We start from the raw sequence: 22,372 nt of genomic DNA, 5'->3' as shown, positions 1-22,372 counted from the left end.
TGACTGTGTCTACCTTGTTTGTGCTTTCTCAGGTGCAGAGTTTCATGCGGGGCTGGCTCTGTCGAAGGAAGTGGAAGATCATTGTCCAGGACTACATCTGCTCTCCTCACGCTGAGAGCATGAGGAAGAGGAACCAGATCGTCTTCAACATGGTGGAGGCAGAGACAGAGTATGCTAACGCTTTGCAATACATGACCATAACAAACATTCCCAAGCTGTATTTCACAGTTATATAGTCAGTGCTCAATAGAATTTTTAGAAGACTTACTTTATCACGATATACAATAAATTAGATTAAACTGAATCACAGTCAGATTATCAGACCCCGATTGGAAGACAAAACTGGGTGTATGCAGTTTGTGAGCACAGCTTACATGCAGATCGTGGATGGTGGTTGCTTCACGTTTCACAAAATATTGACGAACTGCAGACCATTGTTTCAAACCCTGCAGGCCTTTCCCATTCTCATGCGTGAGTTGAGTTACTAGTGTGGCATTTATTTAAAGAGGTATAGCTTGTTAAAATTATCTCAAGTTGCAAATTGCAAAAGATATTTCTATCGCCAAAAATGTTAAGTGACAGTGAGTAATGTGTTTGTACAGTGATGGGCAAACAGGAAGAGGCATTCATTATTCATTACTTTCAGCAACAGTAGAACAAATAAAAACATTCAGCAAATTTTATTATCCAACTAGGACAACATTATTAGTTGGCTTGCACTTATTACAAAACACAACTATTAAAAATATCAACAGTGTATTCATTAAACATATTGACTTATATACTGTATGTGTTTTGAAGCTATATCGCAGTGTTAAGTCTAAACCCAGATGTTATTAGGTGATACATTTGAGGGTTTTGTCATTGAGAGTTTGTCCATGTGTGTGTGACGACAGGTACGTCCACCAGCTCTACATCCTGGTCAACTGTTTCCTCAGACCTCTGAGGATGGCCGCCAGCTCCAAGAAACCCCCCATTAGCCATGATGATGTCAGCACCATCTTCCTCAACAGGTGTGTAGATGTTTTATCCATCTTTGCTTGTAACCATAGACTGTATAAAATAATAGTGATGTCACCCATTGGTTTCTGGACTCCTGTTTTGAAGCCTCAAGTCTGGCATCTTGGCCGTCGCCATGTTTGATTTTCGGAGCCAGAAGTGACCTTAATGGACGAGATGAGGGAGGGGACTCTGGCTGTTTGAGTTAGAGTTTGGCGTCTAGACTACGGCCTCATTGCTCCCAGCGGATATGTTTACATGAGATATTGGGCGTCATGATTAAATATTCCCCCCTTTAGCCGGAGCCTGCAGGTGGATGCTGGGGTGGAGGTGGGGCTGAAAGAGCAAGCAGCAGCACTGATGCAGGGCAGAATGTTGAAATTAAGTATAGAGACCAAAATAGTTTTTTGAACCAGGCTGTAAACATATTTATTTCTGCTATAAAGTTGGGCAGGTTTAAGGGGATTGATTTGCTCAAGGTGCCAGCCCCAAGTGGTTGTTAGAGGAACTGCAGTTTTTGGCACTTCTGTGTTGGCTTTGTTTTGCTGCCCCAGAGGTTGCTGTACGCTTTTATCTGAATCACTGAAGTATTACCAATGCAGGAGGGACAAGCAGAGACAGATGCTGAGGAATTTAAACAAAAAACAAAATCATTTTGTCATTTTGTTTTCACACTACGTTTACACTGTGTCTACAGTGAGACCATCATGTTCCTACATGAGATTTTCCATCAAGGCTTGAAGGCGAGGATAGCCAACTGGCCAACTCTGGTGCTGGGTAAGCTGTTACTCACACAGCACACACATACACACTGTGTGCAGCCATTCAGTGACGTCAAGGTCAGGTTTTCAGTGGTCCATTTTTGTCTCATTCAGACATCTGTCATGACGTCTTAGTGCCCCTTCACACACACATACACACACAAGCTCATTTCCCTATCTCAGTCAGCAACAGGCACACTCATTGTCTTGACAGACAATGACCACCCAGACCAGAAGGCATCCCACAAATTCACCTCCTAAAACAGAAGCACCCTCGTCAGATAAGCATCACCTAGGAAACAGACTGCTGAAAGACACAGCAGCAAATTGCTTGTGACAAATTCAAAAAGAAAAGGGTCGACTGATTAAACAGCCTTATCTGACGCTCTGCCTCAGGCTGATGCTGAACGGAGATTTTCAATCAAATCTATCTCTGAAGAATTTTCAGAAAAGATCGCTTCCCTTTTTGATATTGTTAAAAATGTTATTAAAACATTTAGCCTCCGATACAGCATGCTTTTAACTCCACACAGACTGTGTTCAAACGAATAACTGCATCCATCTGTGACTGAGAGAACGAAGGCTCTCTAAATCTGTTTGCCTTTTCTTGCAAATTTTGATTCTTTTATCCTCTTAAGTTGAGAAACAGAGAATCTAGTCATTTGTTTCTTTGCAGTGAATCATGAAATAACATCTATTTCATCCACTGCTGTTTCAGAGGGTCCCATAAATTATATTCATTCTTTAAGAAGACTCGACTTGACACTTTGATGATGCCTTTTAAACAAATTGCTCGCTGTTAAATAAAGATGAAACATGACTGATAAAGAAGCTTGTGAAAGTATCAAAACAGTGTTAACTGGATTTGGTTTAAAGGAGTCAGTTTCACAGCAGCTGAAAAGCTTACATTAGTTTTGAAATATCCTCCTAACATTACCTTTGCCACATGCCTTCCACTTCTTGTAGTTTGCCTCACCATTATGGGGCTGACTTGAATGAATTTATACTAGTAAATGAAATTGTATTTTCTTTATTTGACTGTTAATCCTCTACCTTGGCCTTCTGCCCTCACTGTGAGTGTAGGCGCACAGCTATGCTGAGAGCTAAGCACACTTAAAATAAAGGTTAATGACATCTGTTGGCCTTTGAAGTTTTTAGTGGAAGTAACTGTCAAACTGTGAAAACACGATTAGACAATGAGAAACAATGAGAATTAGACCAGAGTGATTATTTATTTGTTTTTATTTAACCTTTATTTAACCAGGAAGTCCCACTGAGATTGAAAAATCTCTTTCACAAGAGAGACCTGGCTGAGGTAGCAGCCAATCGAAACACATTTAAAATGCAACAAAAATCCACAATAAAACATCAGCTATTCAAACACAGTGGCCTCAAGAAAAACAAGCACATGTCTCTGTCACCACATTCTTTATGATGCCCTTAAATTCATCAGTGGACATAAATGTTTCTAATTTTCGATCGTTTTGAAGATCGTTCCATGTCGAAGGTGCAGAGTAGGAGAAAGCAGTTTTCCCTAGATCTGTTAAAACCTGGGGTACATTAAAAAGCTTGGACCACCTGGAGGAGCGTAGCAGAGCTGACACACAGAAGGGTGCAGAGGTAGTCCAGAAGTTTGCTCAGTATTGCTTTATAGATAAAGATATAGTAGTGGTGTTGTCTGCGAGTGGTCAATGGCATCCAACCCACCAAATCATAAAGCATGCAGTGATGAGTAAGTGACTTTGCATTTGTAATAAGAGAAATGCATGGTACACTGAATCAAGGCTACATAAAACAGGTTGCATGCATATACAATATATCATTGTAATCAATCACAGACAGAAAAGTGGCCTCCCCAAAATTAAGCAATAGCTGCCAAACTAGTTATGCTGTCATAACTAAAACATCAACATTTAGTATTTAATCTAGAAACATACACAAAAAGTGCATGAGAGTAAAAGTAAGGAGAGTAAAATGCTTAAAGGGACATCTCAAAACCAAAAATGCAAATTTCCTCTTGTCTGTAGTGCTATCAATCAATCTATATTGTTCGATGTGATAGTGAGAGTGTTGGAGATATTGGTCAGAGAGATGTCTGCCTTCTCTTCAATATGATGAAACTAAACGACATGTTTGTGGTGCCAAACAATTAATTTAAAAAAAAATTGCAATGTCCCTGTTTCAGAAATCATGACCTGGTTACTCAAAATAATCCACAGGCCTTGTTGTGAGCAGTTTCATGTAGGAACTCTTTTCTTTCTTCTGAACAACACCGCAGAAGGAAGCATGCATCTAGTCAGGAATGAGAGGCTTTTGTCCCTTGAGCTGTAACGTTAGGTGAGGTAGCAGTAGATGCACGCCTACTGCTGTGTGATGATAGGGTTGGCAGGTGTAGTTTAGAAGACAGAAAATAGCTCCATCATGAAACTGCTCACAACAAGGCCTGTGGATTATCTTGAGTAACTGGGTCATGATTTCTGGAAAGAGACATTTACTGAGTTTTTTTTTTTTTTTTTTTTTTTTTGGCGCATCACAAGTGCCATCGAGCAATCACAAATGAACAATCACAGAACAGCTATAATAAAAACACTACCAGCAGATAATGGCACAACAAGGGCATTTATGGAGTAGATAAAATATGTCTATCAATATTTGCTTGGTCACAGATCTGACAAAACTGCAGAGCTGTGCCAGCAGTGGTTGCCATAGCAACAAAATGACTGAAACCAACTGCTAGTGGCAAATACTTGTTGACTGCATTCAGTCATGTGACTTACACACTATATATATAAATATGTATAAATATGTATAAAGAGCCTATATATGTGTGTGTGTGTTTGTTTCTAGCTGACCTGTTTGACATCCTGCTGCCCATGCTGAACATCTATCAGGAGTTTGTGCGTAACCATCAGTACAGCCTGCAGGTTCTGGCCAACTGTAAGCAGAACAGAGACTTCGACAAGCTGCTGAAACAGTACGAGTCTAACGCCGCCTGTGAGGGAAGGATGCTTGAGACTTTCCTCACATACCCCATGTTCCAGGTAGATTATGGGCACTACATCAACCATGTTTTCGCAAACATATTGTAGCACAAATGCAAATGCCTTTGTCATTCATTCATCTTTTAATACCTTTTCTCTACATTGCTGTTCTCTGTTAAAAGATTCCTCGCTACATTATCACCTTGCATGAGTTATTGGCACACACGCCTCATGAGCATGTGGAGCGCAAGAGTCTTGAATTCGCCAAGTCCAAATTAGAAGAGCTGTCCAGGTATGTGTCTGGTTGTCAGAATTATCAACTTCCCTGACCCATCTCAATATTGAACAATGAAGTAACTGGCATATTTGTGTGTGGCCAGAGTAATGCACGACGAGGTGAGTGACACGGAGAACATCAGGAAGAACCTGGCCATAGAGAGGATGATAGTGGAGGGCTGTGACATCCTGTTGGACACCAGCCAGACCTTTGTCAGGCAGGGTAAGTCTTCATCAGGTCACAGCACTGCTCACCAGACAGCAGCGCTCTGGAGGTTTTCCTGACAGTAAGACCCTCTTGCCTGTCAGCCTGAGAGCAGAGAAACAATTCCTCGGTGATGCTCAGTCACTGAATCATGACATTAGCGTCTGTAACACTTTCTACAGCTGGAGATTTGTCTCTCTGTCACCTTCCCAACTGAAAATGCCATTCTACAAATTGGCTTCGGTTTCCCAACTGAAAATGCCATTCTACAAATTGGCTTCGGTGTTCTACTGTAAATGTTAGAGCCACATGTTCCGCCACACCACTAGGTGGCTTATGTCAATGGCTGAGGGAGGCCATGGTATTTAAGTTCATGCCTGTTAGCACAGGTGTTGCTGATGTTAGGAAGCAAACAGTTTTCAACTGTGCACACATTACAATTCATATGACTGTATTTATTGACACTTACTGGAAGTTATATGAACAAACAATTCAGCCAATTAGCAACCAGTAGCAGCTAAAGTATAGTTCTAGTCACTACAGTAGATGTAGTTATCATCAATTGCTTCCAGCAACAAGTAGCTGGAGAGACAGTCCAATAAAGGCACTAGTCCAAGACCTGCAAAAGGTTTATACTGTTGATGTGCTCTTGAGAAAGGCACCAAACTCAAACCCGTGTCAGTGTTTATTAGAAGTTGCTAATTGCTACATTGAATGGAGAGCGGCTGTGGCTCAGAGGTAGAGCGGGTCGTCCGCCAATTGGAAGATCAGTAGTTCAATCCCCAGCTCCTGCATGTTGAAGTATCCTTGAGCAAGATACTGAACACCAAATTGCTCCCGATGGCTGTTCCATCACTGTGTGAGTGTGTTAAAAACTGAGTAGCAGGTGGCACCTTGTATGGTAGCCTAGGCCTCCAGTGTATGAATGTGTGTGTGAATGGGTGAATGTGACTCATAGTGTAAAAAGCGCTTTGGGTGGTAGGATGACTAGGAAGGTGCTATACAAGTGCAGGTCCATTACCACCATACCATAAACTGCCTTTCTACCTGAGCAGAAAAAGTGCTTTACAATTTGCCTTCCATTCACCCATTAACACACACATTCATCCTCCAAAGGTGGCAGAGCTGCCATGCCAGGCCTGTTCATTAGGAGCGTTTTGGTGCGCAGTGTCTTCTACAAGCAGAGAGAAGAAACCGGAGATCAAACCACTACCCCTGTGATTAAATGATAACTGGCTCTACCTCTTAATTAACAGATGCCCCAAGTGTGCAAACTCTAATGAGCTACCATGTCTGATCTCTTGTTTTGTTGAGGTCACTTAACATGAAGTGCTCGCACCAGTTTTGACAGTGCACGTCTTCTCTTGATCCAAGGTGCCTGTCTGTTTGTACTGCTACGAGCAGAGATACAGTTCATGCCACTGTTTTAATGATCTCCTATTTCTCCTTACATCTCACAAAATACACATGTGCAGAAATAAGTAGTTCAGAAATGTTGCTTTTTACACACGTCTGTTTGTGCCACTGTGGATGCTTAACAAACGCAGCCCTCAGCTTAGTGTCAGCTTAATGAAATGCAGTGTAATCCTGTGCCCCTCCTGCTCCTCAGGCTCTCTGATCCAGCTGCCGTCGGTGGAGCGGGGGAAGCTGAGTAAGGTCCGGCTGGGCTCTCTCTCTCTAAAAAAGGAAGGGGAGCGGCAGTGCTTCCTCTTCACCAAACACTTTCTCGTCTGCACACGCAGCTCTGGAGGAAAACTGCACCTCCTCAAGGTGAGAGCACCTTAACCTCAGTAATTTAAGTAGATCTTTAAGTGGAAATTAAGTTTTTTATTGACTTTTAAGCCGAATTCCAGTAAACTGTTGATGATATTTGGTGTGAAACTCTTGCAGCAAGGTGGAGTTTTGTCCCTGATTGACTGCACACTCATAGAGGAACCAGATGCCAGCGACGATGAGTGTAAGTTTACCACATCCATGAAGCGGTGTGGCTGCTGTGGTACACACACACACACACACACACACACACACACACACACACACACACACACAGCTCTTATTGGCCCATTTAGGCACTTCACCACTCATGGAGGTTAATTAGGTGTCAGATGATAAGTGTCTAGAAATGACTTCCCTTTAAATATCAGATGCTTACCCCTTTAAATGTCAGGGTTTGATCTTTTGACATTGATGATCTTTGTCCAATTTTATTTTTTTCCCTGAGGATTTATTTTGTGAATAGGGAGATTGATGAAACACCTAAACACACACACACACACAGTGCTGAGACAATCACATGCATGTGCACACTTCAACACACACCTTTACACTTAAGCCTCAGGGGTGTGTAGAATGGAGATAGCAGGTTCGCTTAATTAACCCTGTGTGTGTTTGTGTGTGTGTGTGTGTGTGTAAGCACATGCATTTTTACTACCATCATAACTGAGAGGACAGTAAAAAAGCTTCATCTTTTTCCTCTATCACACAGCTAAATCTGGCGGTCAGGTGTTTGGTCAGCTGGACTTTAAGCTGGTAGTGGAGCCAGCAGACACACCTTCGTTCACCGTGGTGTTACTGGCACCATCGCGGCAGGAGAAGGCGGCATGGACCAGTGATATTAGCCAGGTAATACACAAAGCCACACAAACACACACACACCCAGACAAACACAAAATAACAAGAACCTCCAAATAGCAAGAGCGTGTCTCCGCTGGGCATTGAGAAGGCTTAGTGATAAGTAAACACAGACACGGGTGCAGCTCCCCAGGGGCGAGTTCAGCTCACTGCCTCAGTGCTTCACAAACAGAGTAGCACCATACGAGCATGTCAGACTGGATTAATTCTTATAAAGAAATACATTGACAGCTTTAAATGGCTTCTTTTTCCCTCACTTTTTTATCAACCATACTTTTGAAATATTTTGACAACAATTTTTAGCATTTATTATAATTTAATGGGAGTGTACAGATAAATAAATGAGTGCTGAAAAGATTATTTCAAAGTAAATCTACTGTATTTTTTCTGCTTAAAAGGTCCAGTGCAAGATTCAGGAGGATATATTTGCACAAGTGTAATCTAATATAATAATTGTTTTTTTTTTACATTGTATTATCGCCTGAAAAAAGATAGAAATCACCATTTAAACCTACATAAGGAGCAGGTCTTCATCTATAAGGTCCTTCTTCCTACAGTAGCCAAGAACAGATGAACCAAACACTGGCTCTAGATAGGCCCTTTCACGTTTTCATGTCAGACACCGCAGTTAGCAGCCACTCCTTGACAATTTTTAACATTAAACTGCTTTATTCTGTGGCAAGAAGAATAGAAAAAGAACTTCAGGCACTTATGTGTGGAGCAGGAACAGATGCATTTCAATTAGTTAAAAAGCCTTTATTTCAAAACATGGCTGCTTACATTAAAACACCAACCGGTTTCAACCCTAAGGTCTTCGTCAAGGTGCAAAAGAGTGGGCAGGTGTCAAGCAAGTATTTTATAAGCTTGGTAAGGGGTGTCACCCCATCTTGATTAAAAAGTGAGCACAGGTGGGTGACAGCAATGGATTACAATGAGAAGCCATTTTGAAAATGACACGCCTCCACAAGTGTTTAAAAAAAAAAAAAAAATCCATGCACTAAAATGAAAAATTACCAACCAAATGTCAAAAATACCTGAAAAAGGAAGGAAGGTTTCTTAAATTGTAACCGTACAGAAACATAAACTAAGGTGTAGTGTTTCTGTCCTATGGTATTCAGTGATTAAAAAGATAATCATAATAATAATAATGATGATGACGATAATAATGATAACTAAGAAACAGTAATGATTAAAAAAAAAATCAGAATAATATCAAGACATCAATCATGACAATAGCAAGAACAGATCACTTGTCATATAATGATATTTCTAAATTAAAGGAAGGGTGTATAACCAGTTTCCTAATTTAAACCAGGATATATCATTGCATCGAGTTTAAAAATCCAAAAAGTTTCTCTCTGAAGTAGTCTGCGTAAACAATCTCCACCTCTAATGGACGTCTGTATTGATTCTAAGCCTTCTATTCTCAGTAAGGAATCATTGCTATTATGTACCTCTCTGAAGTGTTTGGCCATGAGGTCGTCCTCATACTGTGTCCTAATCAGGTATTTATGTTCTGAAAGTCTATCTTTAAGGCGTCTTTTCTTCGAGAGCACCTGCGTTTTTTCTCGATAAAGACGGTCCTCAAGCACACTACTGTTTCGTTCTTCAGAGTCTGCTTTATTCTGTGTTTTTACCAGGTTAAATCACCTAGTTCATTTCTTTTGAGAAGATGAGACCTCTGTGGATAATTTTGCCCCTGAATGTCTAGATCTTAGATTGTCAGAGAAAAAAGTTGAGCACACATTAGCATGTGGTGGGCAAGCCACCTGTGTCTGATGTGCCAAACCGAATAGGAGAAACACTAATTTGTAAAGAGAAATTGCTTTATTCTGTGTTTTTACCGGTTTTAATCACCCGTTCCATTTGTTTCGGAGACTAAAGGCTCATTTATGCTCCCTTTACGTACGAAAATGTATACGTCCGTTTCAAATGATGTTACCGTCACTGCCCACATACTTCCATGCGCCCTTTACGTTGCCATGGATGTTAACCAATATATCCACCAGGAGGCAGCCCAGCATCAAAAGTTTATGACAACAACAAACTCAAAAACAAACATGGCGACTGTGGAGGAGCTATTGATAATGTACCTCTTGCATAAAAGACAAAAACAGAGGCAGCGTTGTAGGAGGCGGTGGTCGGTGAGGCCGTTAAATACATCGCGACTGGAGGACGGAGAATTCTTTTCTTTAGTACTGCCGATAAGAGAAATTGAATTGTTATTTCTTCTTCGTGTCTCACTAGAGCTACGTATCAGGTAGTGACAGCAACACTGCCCCCACGGTTCCCGGTGGTACTGCTCCGTTTGGCCCGTATCCGTAAACTTTATGGAAACGTGCAGAAATACGGACGAAACGAACGCGGAGCACGGACAGAAGGCTCCGTCTGTATCCGGATCCGTATTTAACGTTGAGCATAAATGGGCCTTATGAGTCCTCTGCACTGAAGAAATCCTAACTGGGAGTTCATGTGTGGCAAACAGGAGAAGTTACAGACTGTTGTAATCTGCAGTTCTCACCACTAGATGCCACTAAATCCTACACACTGCTCCTTTAAAATAGAAGTAATTAGCAAACATTCTCACTTTTCCCCACTCATACTGGCATTCTTTCACTTTATCTCTCTGTCTGTAGTGTATAGATAATATACGCTGTAATGGCTTGATGACCAGTGTGTTTGAGGAGAACTCTAAAGTCACCGTGCCTCATATGATCAAGTAAGTATGAATGTGTGTGTGAAGAGGAGCACCCATCTCTTCATGCCAGTTTTGTAACAACATATGATAAAGCATACCTGGGTGAAAATGTTACAGTTGTGTTGATGTACAATAAATGTTTAGGCTGTATGTTTTATGCTTTTTTAAATGTTTATTTCTGCTCAGATGTATTTTTGGTATCCACTCGTATTTCTTTGGGATATATGGATTTACTTTATTCATTTATCTCTTTTGTACTTGGCTGTTTTTTGCTCAGCTACTTCATAACCTTTTCCTTGCTAAAGCAGCCCAGCAGTCACCCATGCTCGGTTGTGTGTGTGTGTATGTGTGTACGTGTGTATCCATCAGATCCGATGTGCGTCTCCATAAAGATGATGTTGACATTTGCTTCAGCAAGACGCTCAACTCCTGCAAGGTCCCCCAGATCCGCTACGCCAGCGTGGAGCGGCTGCTGGAGAGGCTGACCGACCTGCGCTTCCTCTCCATAGACTTCCTCAACACCTTCCTGCACACGTACAGGATTTTCACCACGGCAACGGTGGTCATGGATAAACTGGCCGACATCTACAAGAAGCCCTTCTCCTCCATACCTATCAGGTCATACAATGCAAACACACGAATACGCACTCTCACACACAGAAAAGGTGTTGACTCAAACACAATTGCTTGGTTTTATGTGTCTGTATATATGAATGAATGAAAAATGCAGTGAGTCTTCTGAGTGTGATTTTTAGCTTCTCTCTTTTTGTTGAATTCTGATGTAGTCAGATGTAGGTCAGTGTTTTGGACTCTCTGTCGACAAGGTTGACTACATACTGGCTGAAATACATACCAGCCTGTGTGGAGGCCAGCAGAACAGATGCTTCAACATGGTTTCTGGCACAGCTATAGGAATATACTGTGTCAGATGAGGAGTTTCTCTCTCTGCTTTATTCATGCTCTCTTCTCTTATTAGGTCTCTGGCTGCATCATATTTGTGTGTTTATATTTCTTCCTCAACTTTACTTAATTTAGCTTTTCAACTGGAAAAGCTCTGTCTTTTCCTCCGCCCCAGGGCAGGTTTGTAAGTAAAGCCTAACTCAGCGTGGCCTGTGGCTGCCTTCACTGGAAGAGAACAGGGAGGACTCATCCAGAGACTAGAGGTGTGCAGGAAGGGCAGTGGGGTTGTCAGGGCAAGTCCCTGCTCTTAATGTCTTTACTTGCTTCATTTTTCCCCTAACGCCATTCGAGTTGGGCACATGAGCAACTCAGATATCCTTTTAGTCAAACCTTCCACTATTTAACTCTTTTACTCTCCTCCATCCACCAGAGAGTCAGTACAATAGGAAGTTTAAAAGGAACATGATTTATTGTTTTTGAAGGTGCTTTTTAGCCATGTTGACTTCACGCTGGTCAGTTGGCTCAGCTCTTTAGTCCAGACTGAAATATTTCAACAACTGTTGGATGGATTACCATAAAAATGTGTACAGACATTCATGGTCCCCAGAGGATGAATTCTCATGACTTTGATGATCCTTTGACTTTTCATCTAGTGCTGTCGTCAGGTCCATATCTTTGATTTGGCCAATACTTTGGTTAGTGACCATTTACCTGGGAAGGGTATGGGATGGGAAGCAGTTGAGGGAGGCCAATTCTGATGTCCTACCCTCTCCTGCCAACCCAGATCTCTGGCTTGAGAGATGATCCTGCTTGTCCATTGTGCTCTGTGCCAGCATCACTTAAGCATATCCTGGTAGGATGCAAGACCAGCCTTACACAGGGACGATACACCTGGTAGCACAACCAGGAACTTAAGTGCTTGGCAGCTGAGCTTGAGACCAAGGGGTTAACCACCAACATCATGCCTCTCAAACCCCAGCATAAGTTTGAACGGTCTGCATCGTTTGTCTGGGAGGGAGAAAAACAAGTAACAAGCCTCTTGTCTTCCAATTCAAGCCTGCTACATGGAGCCAGGGACTGCGAAATGCATGCTGACTTGGGCCAGCGCCTCACTGTTCCACCCAAGATAGCAGCAACCAACTTATGACCAGACCTGGTTGTCTGGTTGAAGTCCTAACTGTCGATTGGGAGTATGCCGTGGAGGAGGCGTTTGAATGCAAGGGATTGCGCTATGCTGATCTCATAACTAAAGCGGTGACTAGAGACTGGAAAGCTGAGGTGCAATCAATCGAGGTCTGCTGTAGAGGCTTTGTCGCTACATCCACCACTAGGCTCCTCAAGGAACTTGAGATTAATAGGCAGGGCCAGAGGAAAGTGGTCAAGGATCTGGCCAATACAGCTAAGAGGTGCAGTCACTGGCTATGACTGAGGAGAGAGGATCCCGTCTGGGCCCCTAGGTGACCACGGAGGAGCCAACCCTCTGATACACACCCAGGCCTGATCAGCCTGTGGTAGGCCTGCCTCAGCGGAAGGTGTCTTGTGATAAAGGCCGAAACTCCTGATGATGTTGAGGTGCACAACTGATGATGTGATGACACTTCTTTGCTGTGGTCATGTCTGCTGCCCAGCAGAAAATATCTGCTGTCAGGTAGCCGTTTGTTTGCTTGATTACTATCTGTTTATGAAAACACCATACCTGCTACACAGGAGCATGTTAGCATACTGACATTAGCATTTAGCTGAAAGCACTGCTGTAAGTGCAGCCTCAGGGCCACTAGCATGGCTGTAGTCTCTTAGCCTTATTTTAACATTGTGTATTTACATTTAATGGCTCTCTTAGAATTTTGAATATTATATCTTGCATTTGTTAATTTTTCCAAGTCTTTGAGTGAGCATTGATCATTTAATTTAATGTGTAATTGTTTGAATCCTCTGGCTGCTTTGTGTGTTGGCTGTCCTCTGCACCAGCTGGAATATGAGAGCTGCTTCAATTAGACGCATTACTAACAGACACATTCACTGTGAAGATGTGCTTGTCATTATTATGAGAATAAGCAAAAAAACATGATTTAAATTGTATTTCTTGAATTACCTTTGTTTTTAAACAAATGTATTATCTTATTCACATATGTATAAAATGTCCCTAAATGATCTCTTCAAACTTGCTGCCTCACTGAATTATTTGAACAGTGCATGGTTATTATAGGACTTGCGGTTTCAAGTCAGTCCATGGATCTTGTATTTGGGGGTCGGGTTGCAGAACTAATTGATAATATGCGTGGATCTTGAAAATCAGACCCGTGCAGAACTCTGCTGAGATTTTCACTCCTTTGTAAATGAGTAGGTTGAACTTTTGGAGGCACTTCAGTTGGAGGATCCCAGGAAATTCCCAAATTCCCCCTTTTGTTGGCTCACATACCTCTTACTTTTTTTATTCCTTAATCAAAGAGGTACCCCCATTTAATTTTTGCCCCTTTAGAGGCTCCGTTAGAGACTCCCTGCATACCACTGTTAGGGACACACACATGGTCTCATAAATGCATAAACACAGAGGTACACACACTTTAACACAGCTCTCTCTGTGCAACCGTTTTACACTGGATTTTCCTCCCATGCATGTGTTCATATTCGGGAGATGAACCCTCACATGCTGCCTCCTCTCCTCCTCAAACACACCTTTCCTCTTCCAAGAGATTCATCTATCATCCTTCCATCATCTTCCCTCAAGCCATCTTCTATCTTCTGTCTCCTCTTCTGCATTTTCATGTCTCAATCCAACCATCACCCTCATCCATTTAACCATTTTTCTGTGTCATCCATCCCCCTGTCTCTTCATGTCCCCACTAACTACAGGGTGCGGTACCACTCATTTGATCGTCTGTCCATCTCATCCATCTGTCCCGACTACAGTCTGAAGATCAAGAAGATAGCCATGGATCAGCCCAAGTAACCGACTCTTCTCTCTCTGTCCTCTTTCTTGCTGTCTCTTTCCAACTTTTCCTGCTTGTTCTTGATCTGACACTTCATTGATGCATGACTTTCCCTTTTTAATCAACCTGCTATCTCTATCTCCTTATATGAATGTAACACGCCCAGTAGTTGTAGTTTCACCCGTTTGAAACATTTTAGGTTGATGATACGTAGATGGGAATGAGAGATGGGAAATAGTTTCTTCAATCTGCAGCCGGTCTGTAGCATGTTCTCTCACTGGAGCATCACTTCCTCAAGGCTGTTTTATTTCTCTGTATTCATATTGATCCCTTTTTGTCATTCCTATTCAGTCTGCTTTATGTCCTTCTCTTAAGCATCTTCCGCTGCTTGCTTCAAAGTTTTTCAGCATCCCTCCTCTCGGCTTTTCATGTATCTTTCCTTCCTCTATCTGCCTTTCATTTCTCCCTCTCCTCTTTCAGTCTGGGATGCGATTTGCTCCTCTATTTCCTGCTGAATAACTGGCTTGTGTGAATAAATGATGGATGTGTTTATCAGTGCATGATTACATGATTACTCCCTTGATGTATCTCTGTACACATGACTCTCTGAGCAGTGTTAATATCACCGCAAAATGCTTGTTGATTAAAGCTTTGGCACTTTCATTGCCTGGTAAATAAGGCGTTTAAATGTTGCAAATGTAGTCTGTGATAAAAGATTGGAAACTTTTAGCTTTAAGGGGTTTTGAGGGGGTTAACATACACATTTGCTGAACAGTTTTAGGTTAATTGGACCCTTTCCATACATGGACCCAAGAGTTTAGGTCAGTGCAGCAGAACAATATTCCTAAATATTAGTCAGTACATCCAAAATAGCAAAGTTTTCTCCACTGGTCAAGTCCATTTTTCTTCACAACAAAAGTTATCATAGGACACCTTTCATATAGAGCAGGCCCAGACCATACTCTTTAAAACCTGGAGTCACCCGATCTCAGCTTAACCGACAAAACTGGTGGAAAAAGCACCTTAAAAAGAGAGGGCAAACATGCCAACACATGGTTGCTTTTTACACACGTAGTACACAAGCCAACATTATCATAAGTTTAGAGTTCTGTTATGTTCATTTGACAAGTGTATGTCCAGTGTCCACTCTTTTTTTAGCTCAGTTTTGGTCACCACCAACTGAAGGAAAATTCCTAGCTCTTTAGCTGCAAAATATTCAGCTATGTTGCCTAGTTGCCCATCTGCTGTTTGGTGCTGCTCTAGGTAGTGTACAGTGGGTTTTATCAGAACTTTTTCATTTTAAACAGCTTCCTGAGAGCACGTGGTACGAAAGCTAAAATAAGTCAACGCTGGCTTTTGTTTTCACACGGGGCACAAACAGCAGTTTCCTGGGTGAAAATGTTGAGTTTGTTTGCCCCATCCATCCCACCCGGCCTCCTCTCTATGCAGCCCTTATTACATTTACCGGCCCTCTCCTTTGCTCCCAGCATAATTGCTATGCCTAAAGGGTTGCTGCCTAACAAGGACCATCTGTTGTCTTAGGGTTTATATGTGAGACCTCTTTCACATTACATGTAGTAATTTCATCCTTTGAATTTATAAAGACAACAATAAGAGCAGCTTTAACGTTATGATAACTTGTCCTACTACTTCCTGTTCATTAAAAATTGGGAACCATGTATACAAAGCTCTAAAATTCCTACTATTCATCTGATGTGGATGTAAACACCCTAAAACTAGAGCCGAAGGATACATGGAAACCTCAAAGACATTGTTTTATTTCCAACCAAGTCTGCCGGAGCACAGACACAACACCAAACAAATTGCGTCATTGTTCTAATATTTTCTGACTGCACTGTTTGTGCCCACTCATTATAAGCCACTCTGGATTATCTAAATGCCTCGAATGTAACGCTGAATGCCTTGAGGTCTCCAGTGTACTGTGAAATTAGAAATTTTTCCATGAGACACTGTTTTCTACTTCTTTATGAATTCTAAATACACAATATTTTGACCCTAAACCAGATTAATGTCTCTAAGACAGGAAAAAATATCTGACAAAATTATTTTGCTAGTGAAACTTTTACTCTTTAAGGCACACGGACAAACAAGCTCTTATTTTGAGCTGCTGCAATTCCACGTTTTCTTTCCATCTCTTTTAAATATCCTATTATTTTGCTAACAAATGGCTTTTTTGCTCTTTCCAGGTCCTTGGAGCTGTTCTTTGCCACCAACCAGAACAACAGAAGTGGTGAGCACATAAACGACAAATCTCCTCGTCTCTGCCGCAAGTTCTCCTCTCCACCTCCTCTGTCCATCCCGTCCCGCACCTCCTCCCCTGTCCAAACACGAAAGCTTTCCCTCCACTCACCCATCACTGCCAGGGTTGGAGGCCTCGACCTCACCAGTCCTCTGTCCAACTCCAGCCTCAACCACAACACCTCCCAGTCTGCAGCCAGTAGCCCCACATCTGCCTACACTCCCCAAACTCCGACACCTCAGACCCCGACTCCGACCGCCACCTCTCCTCCTCCTCCCTCATCCACCTCTCCTCCACCCAACAACAATAAGCCACTGCCGGAACAAGTTCCTCCCATCCCCTCATCTCCGGACCAGAGTCCCTGCTCGTCAGCAGAGGGGGAGGAGGTGCCCAAGATTGATCCCTTCTGTGGCAAACTGAGACGGAGCATCCGCAGAGGTATGCTATAGTTTCCACTTCAATACAGTGCAAAAACATTTATGCTGTACAGAGCATTAAGACCAGGTTTGATTAAAATGTATATATATAGTATATTAGTGCCAATGCAGAAGCAGTGTTTCACTGCCCTCTCAGGTTGAAAGTGTAAAGTCTGTTTCACCTCTGACCACACTCATCGATGCCATATCCTACACCGTAGCCTGACCTGCACCTCCCCAAAAATGTGATGAGTAGAGAGAAGTTCGCTAGCTGCTAGGCTAATTCATACAATGTAAAATGCCATAGGCTTGTGCTAAAAACATTAGCATGTTTTATTTGTGGGGAAAATGTGTCCAGCAGAAGACAAGTGCTTCATCTCTGAATGCCTTGAGTTATAATGAAGCAGATTTGTGGTACTTGTGTTTGAAATTGTCTCTATTAAGTCATGTTTAACGTGTGTTTTGAGTCAACTAAATTTTACAGCACTTCACAGAAACCCCGCCACCGACTAGTGTTTTGGAGGTGTAACTGCCGAGTGACACAGACACACCACCACACAAGTATAAATGCTCACAACAGCGTAGGCCACGTGTGTAGGCTACAGCGTAAATTCTGCATAGAGCTGACGCACAAGTATGAATCCTGCTTCAGAATCATGACGTGGTTAGATGTGGTTAGATGTGAGCTTTTTTCACCTTTAGCCATACCCAACAGTGATGTCTCCATGTATTGACACCCCCTGGAGAACACTACCACATTACTGTAGCAAGATAAGAAGGTAGGGAGTTCAGGAGGTGTCACATTACTCCTAAACCAGATTAAAAATCATTTAATGCCAGCTTTCAGTATTGACAGTTTTCCATTTTGAGTGCCAGAGACGCATTACGGTCTGTACCAAAAAAGTATTGAGGATCAATACCCAGTCCTATTGTACATAAACACTTTATTGATAATATGGATATAACCAGTCTCACTAAATAGCACATTTTGAAAGGCTTAAGTGGTGACCTGCTTCTAGAAATTCAGTCTAAAGATACTTTAAAAAGAAAAATCACATAATATTTATGAAAGCAACAGAGATGTTCTGTGGGCATTTCAAGAAGGTTTAATTATACAAAAATATAATGATTGTAATTATTTTATGGGGGAATGTAACGGCAGAATTGTGAAGCATCTGCAGATGATTCATATTCTCATTCTGTGTTTCTACACTGCACTTAGCTCATTAAGATATTGTCTATGGCTGAACGTCGACATATAGTCTTACTGGTGTGCTGAAACGCTCATGAAGAGCTGGAGGTCACTTGTCAAATGGCACAGTGTAAAGTGCTCCCTTTTAGAGCAGAACAGGCGCCTGGTGGGACATCATTATCTGCTCACATTTGTGTGCTTGAGTCTTCCCACCACACACACTCAGATCTTCTAATAGTGGTGTTAAACAGCCCTCTCAGACTGGAGAGAGATAGTGTCAGGGCATCTGAAGCAGCACAGCATGGACAAGCTGCAGTAAGACTCTCATTAGCATGTGCACACACATAAAATATATGTGTGTGTGTGTGTTTGTCAGTGGCAGCTGCTTAACGTTTACTAGGAGACAAGAGCCATTAGCACTCGTACCATCAAACCACTCTCACCTCCTCTGCATAGATCCTCACGGTTTCTTTAGCTTGTAATCAGATGTTTATGTGTTTATATGTATCCATGCACATGTAGCTATTTGCATATCTTCCTATTTGTCTGTTGATCGTGCCCTTTCTCTTGGCCTTTCTTTGTCACTGACAAATTACCGGTGTGACATTCTGCATATATATATTAAAGACTCATCAGGTGAAATAGGCAATCTCCGTGTCTGTCAAGTTGAGTGAAATTGGTTGGAATTAAACAACAGATGCATTTGTGAGGCAACAGGATGCATTACTGTAATTAGTAACACGAGCATCTACAGTGTAAAGCTCCTGGTAACCAGGTGATGTGTGGTGTCTTTGGTACTTAAAAGGACACTTTGCAGAATTTCCAACCAGCCTTGTATCACAACAACATTGGTAGTGTGTGTAAATGAACTGTGGTAAAATTCCCTACATCTTACCAGTGCCCAGATCAACCTGGTCGTCTCTCAGCTCAAATCTGCCAGATGTTGTGTTTCACTGGCTCCAGGGCTGTTACAGATTGAATTTCTGAATTTTTGTATGCCTGCAACCATGGACATAAAAGGCTTTCCATGTAGGCACATGGAAGGCCAGGGAGGTTTGCATTCTCTGCCTCAGGCTTTCGTCGTTTGCACGTGGAAGGGCAGACAGGTGTGCTTTCTTTACCTTATGGCTTTCGACGCAGGCGTGTGGAAGGGCGGAGAGGTGTGCTCTCTCCGCCTAAGGCTTTCCACATAGGCACATGGAAGAAACTTTCTGTATAGGCCAGAGGAAAGGCAGAGAGGCCCCAGGACAGTACTATACCGCCAAATATAATACTGCAGATGGAAATGAAGTTTTCTGTGACTAAAGTGTCCTGACTGAAGTGTAGAAGTGGATCGAGAAAGAGACACACCCCTCTCTTTTGTCTTTGTTTCCCAACCTCAGACCAAACTCCAATCAAATAGTAAAACTAGGCAGCACTGATCAAATAAAAAAACACAATTCTGTTACTGTATTGCCTCTTTCTCATCTAAATGTCTCCAAAAACATATTTTAGTGCACTGTTTAGCTGTAATATTGTGAACAGGAAGTGGGTCCCATGCTGTTTCCTGTATTGTAAAAAAGTCTGACAAAACTGAACCATTATGAACCAAGAGTCTGTTACTACTTTGCCTATTTCTCACCTAATTTTATCTTACTGTTTAACTGTGATTTGAGTTCAGCTGTTATCAGCAGGCTACTATATTGTGTCCTCTGTCAAAAAGGCTAAGTTTGCAATACGTCACCTACCAGCAGGTGCGTTTATTGGTCCAGTGCCGCACAGTGCATTTTGGTAGTTGTAGATTTTCTACCTCTTGAGCAGAAGAGAATAAAATGGCCTTTTTCTACAGCATAGACAGCCTAGTTTTATGAAAACACCATCTTTCTGGCAGTGAAATACTTCTTAATGGCTGAATGCATAAGGGTGACAAATTAAAGGAAAAACCTGAATAAATGAGTGTAGAAACATAATGAATGCAAGTGCATCCACACAGGAAACTAGGTGACATTGAATGGTTTGAAACATACAATATTTCATGTTCCTCAAAATCCTCAGATCTCAACCCAGTTGTGCACCTGCGGCACATGTAAATGAACACTTACTTGGACACAAAACGTGCAGGGAACAAATAAAAGTGTTGATGTTATCAACTGGTTATAGTGAGTGTAATAAAGTTCTTCTCTCCAGTAGAAGAGAATGGCCACCACCATGACCATAACCATCATCACCATCATCATCATAATCATCATCATTGTTATTCTTGTCCCTGTCCTCATGTCTAGCCGTGCTGGAGTCGGTGTCACTGGAGAAAATTATCCCCGAGTCTCCTCAGAGCAGTGAAGCAGGAGACATGTCTCCAAGTCGCTCTCCTTCCACACCTCGACACCTCCGCTACAGACAGCCTGGAGGTAAGACTGTGTGTGTGTGTGTGTGTGTGTGTGTGCGCGCGCCTCTGTGGTTTTATGACTCATAACTAGACCACAGTGCCATAGCTAAAGGCCCTCACAGTGGGCAGTGCTGTGCCCACTGACAGGCCACTCGGCAGAGCCAGGCAAACATCCCTGACCCTGGAGGCCAACATCTTTAGTGCGGCAGCATAATATAAAGCTCAAATACAGCCAGACCATGGCATAAATGGTCCTGTGTGACTGAGGGAAGATGACTTTAAAAGTCGTGGGTTTGTTTTCCTTGATCACAGTGGGGACTTTTGTGTGGCTGCTGGATATGAAACCCAATCACCACAATAAATGTTGGAATTGTACATTTCTCCAAACCATGGATATTTAACATTTGTATGTTGTTATTTGTTGAAACTTTACATTTCCTTATGTTTAGACTTTTGTGAGTAATGTGTTTTTATGTTTAGGCACAAAATCCATTTGGTTATGATTTGGAAAAATCAAGTTTTGGCCAAAAATACCTGGATTTGGCAGCACAGTCACTACTGTAATGGTTATATAGACACAATTACAGAGCACTTCGAGCTAGGGGGCTGAAATCGACAGAGCGGCTTCTTGGAGGCGCAATGAGGTCGCTCTATGAGTTTCAGCCTCCTAGACCGAGGTTTTAATGAGATAGAGTGTCCGTCCACTAGCCCTACCCTGGGCCCAATGCTAAGGTATTGGAACTGGACACGCTCTGTCCGATTCCAATACCTTAGCATGATGTCAAAGGTATGGCAAATGGACAGGGCTATATATTCCCAAGTGCTTTGACCTAGGGGGCTGAAATTTTGAGGTGTGCATCCACCTGGGGAGACCTTTTGGCCTGCAGGCCTCCTGAGTTTGGGGCCAATCCGAGATGGCTGAATTCCCGAGCCAAAATTGAAAAACCAGCTAAAATTCAACCTCCACCGATCAGCTTTGTTTTTTCGGAGCGGAATGCTTGGGACAATGGGGGCGACAGGAACTGAATTTCAGCCTCCTAGCTCAAGTGGTTTGGGAGATATAGCTCTGTCCATTTGTTATACCTTTGGCATAATGTTAAGGTATTGGAATTGGAATAAGTGTGTCCAGTTGCAACACCTTACCATTGGGCTCAGGGTAGGGCAAGTGGACAGACGCTCTATGTCCTCCTTTGAACTAGAGGGCTGAAATAGACAGAGCAGCTTCTCGGAGGTGCGACAAGGCCACTCTATGAGTTTCAGCCCCCTGGCCTGTGCCGTTAAGGAGATAGAGTGTCTGTCCACTCGGTGGCTGCCGAGCTGCAGACCACTGTTTAGGATCAACAAACAACAGAATCAGTTGTTTCTTAGCGAGACATTGGCAACCACTGATGACAAAGTCAGCTCATACACAGTTTACAGAAACATACAATGCTAATGTTTTCTTTTGGCAACTGGTCTGGAAGATACTGTCAATGACGAGGAGGTAAAGCATATTTATGGTCCGCAATGTGCATGTGCATGTAACAAGAATAGCAATGTTGGTGATTTGGAGTTTTATATATGATAATAAAGACAATAAATGATGAATAGGTGAATTTTCAGATTTGTATTTTGCATCTATAGTTTCTATTATATAGCAAGTACCAACAAGAATTAGTACAAATTCATATTTTTCTTTTGATATGTTTATGACTAATGTAATAAATAAATGCGCTAAATAAACTTGGACATTATCTACAAACAACATATTATTTTCAT

The 22,372-nt window shown here is 42.1% G+C and overlaps 1 protein-coding gene across 2 annotated transcripts in view; it reads left to right on the top strand.

The window, feature by feature from the left end:
* The window catches only part of LOC126395019 (ras-specific guanine nucleotide-releasing factor 2), a 73,136-nt gene that overhangs the window by 36,486 nt on the left and 14,278 nt on the right, over positions 1–22,372 (top strand). The window contains exons 5-18 of one of the 2 annotated variants that reach the window (XM_050052207.1): positions 33–169; positions 897–1,013; positions 1,697–1,776; positions 4,608–4,801; positions 4,924–5,033; positions 5,122–5,240; positions 6,832–6,992; positions 7,113–7,179; positions 7,708–7,844; positions 10,490–10,572; positions 10,921–11,169; positions 14,305–14,397; positions 16,589–17,079; positions 20,511–20,636. In XM_050052207.1, the coding sequence (XP_049908164.1) occupies positions 33–169; positions 897–1,013; positions 1,697–1,776; positions 4,608–4,801; positions 4,924–5,033; positions 5,122–5,240; positions 6,832–6,992; positions 7,113–7,179; positions 7,708–7,844; positions 10,490–10,572; positions 10,921–11,169; positions 14,305–14,397; positions 16,589–17,079; positions 20,511–20,636 (2,164 nt within the window). The remainder of the gene's footprint in view (positions 1–32; positions 170–896; positions 1,014–1,696; positions 1,777–4,607; positions 4,802–4,923; positions 5,034–5,121; positions 5,241–6,831; positions 6,993–7,112; positions 7,180–7,707; positions 7,845–10,489; positions 10,573–10,920; positions 11,170–14,304; positions 14,398–16,588; positions 17,080–20,510; positions 20,637–22,372) is intronic. The other variant, XM_050052208.1, reaches the window with a different exon arrangement.

Source organism: Epinephelus moara, chromosome 8 (genome assembly GCF_006386435.1).
Source record: "Epinephelus moara isolate mb chromosome 8, YSFRI_EMoa_1.0, whole genome shotgun sequence".
NCBI lineage: Eukaryota > Metazoa > Chordata > Actinopteri > Perciformes > Serranidae > Epinephelus > Epinephelus moara.
This window is presented reverse-complemented; position numbering and strand designations above follow the sequence as displayed.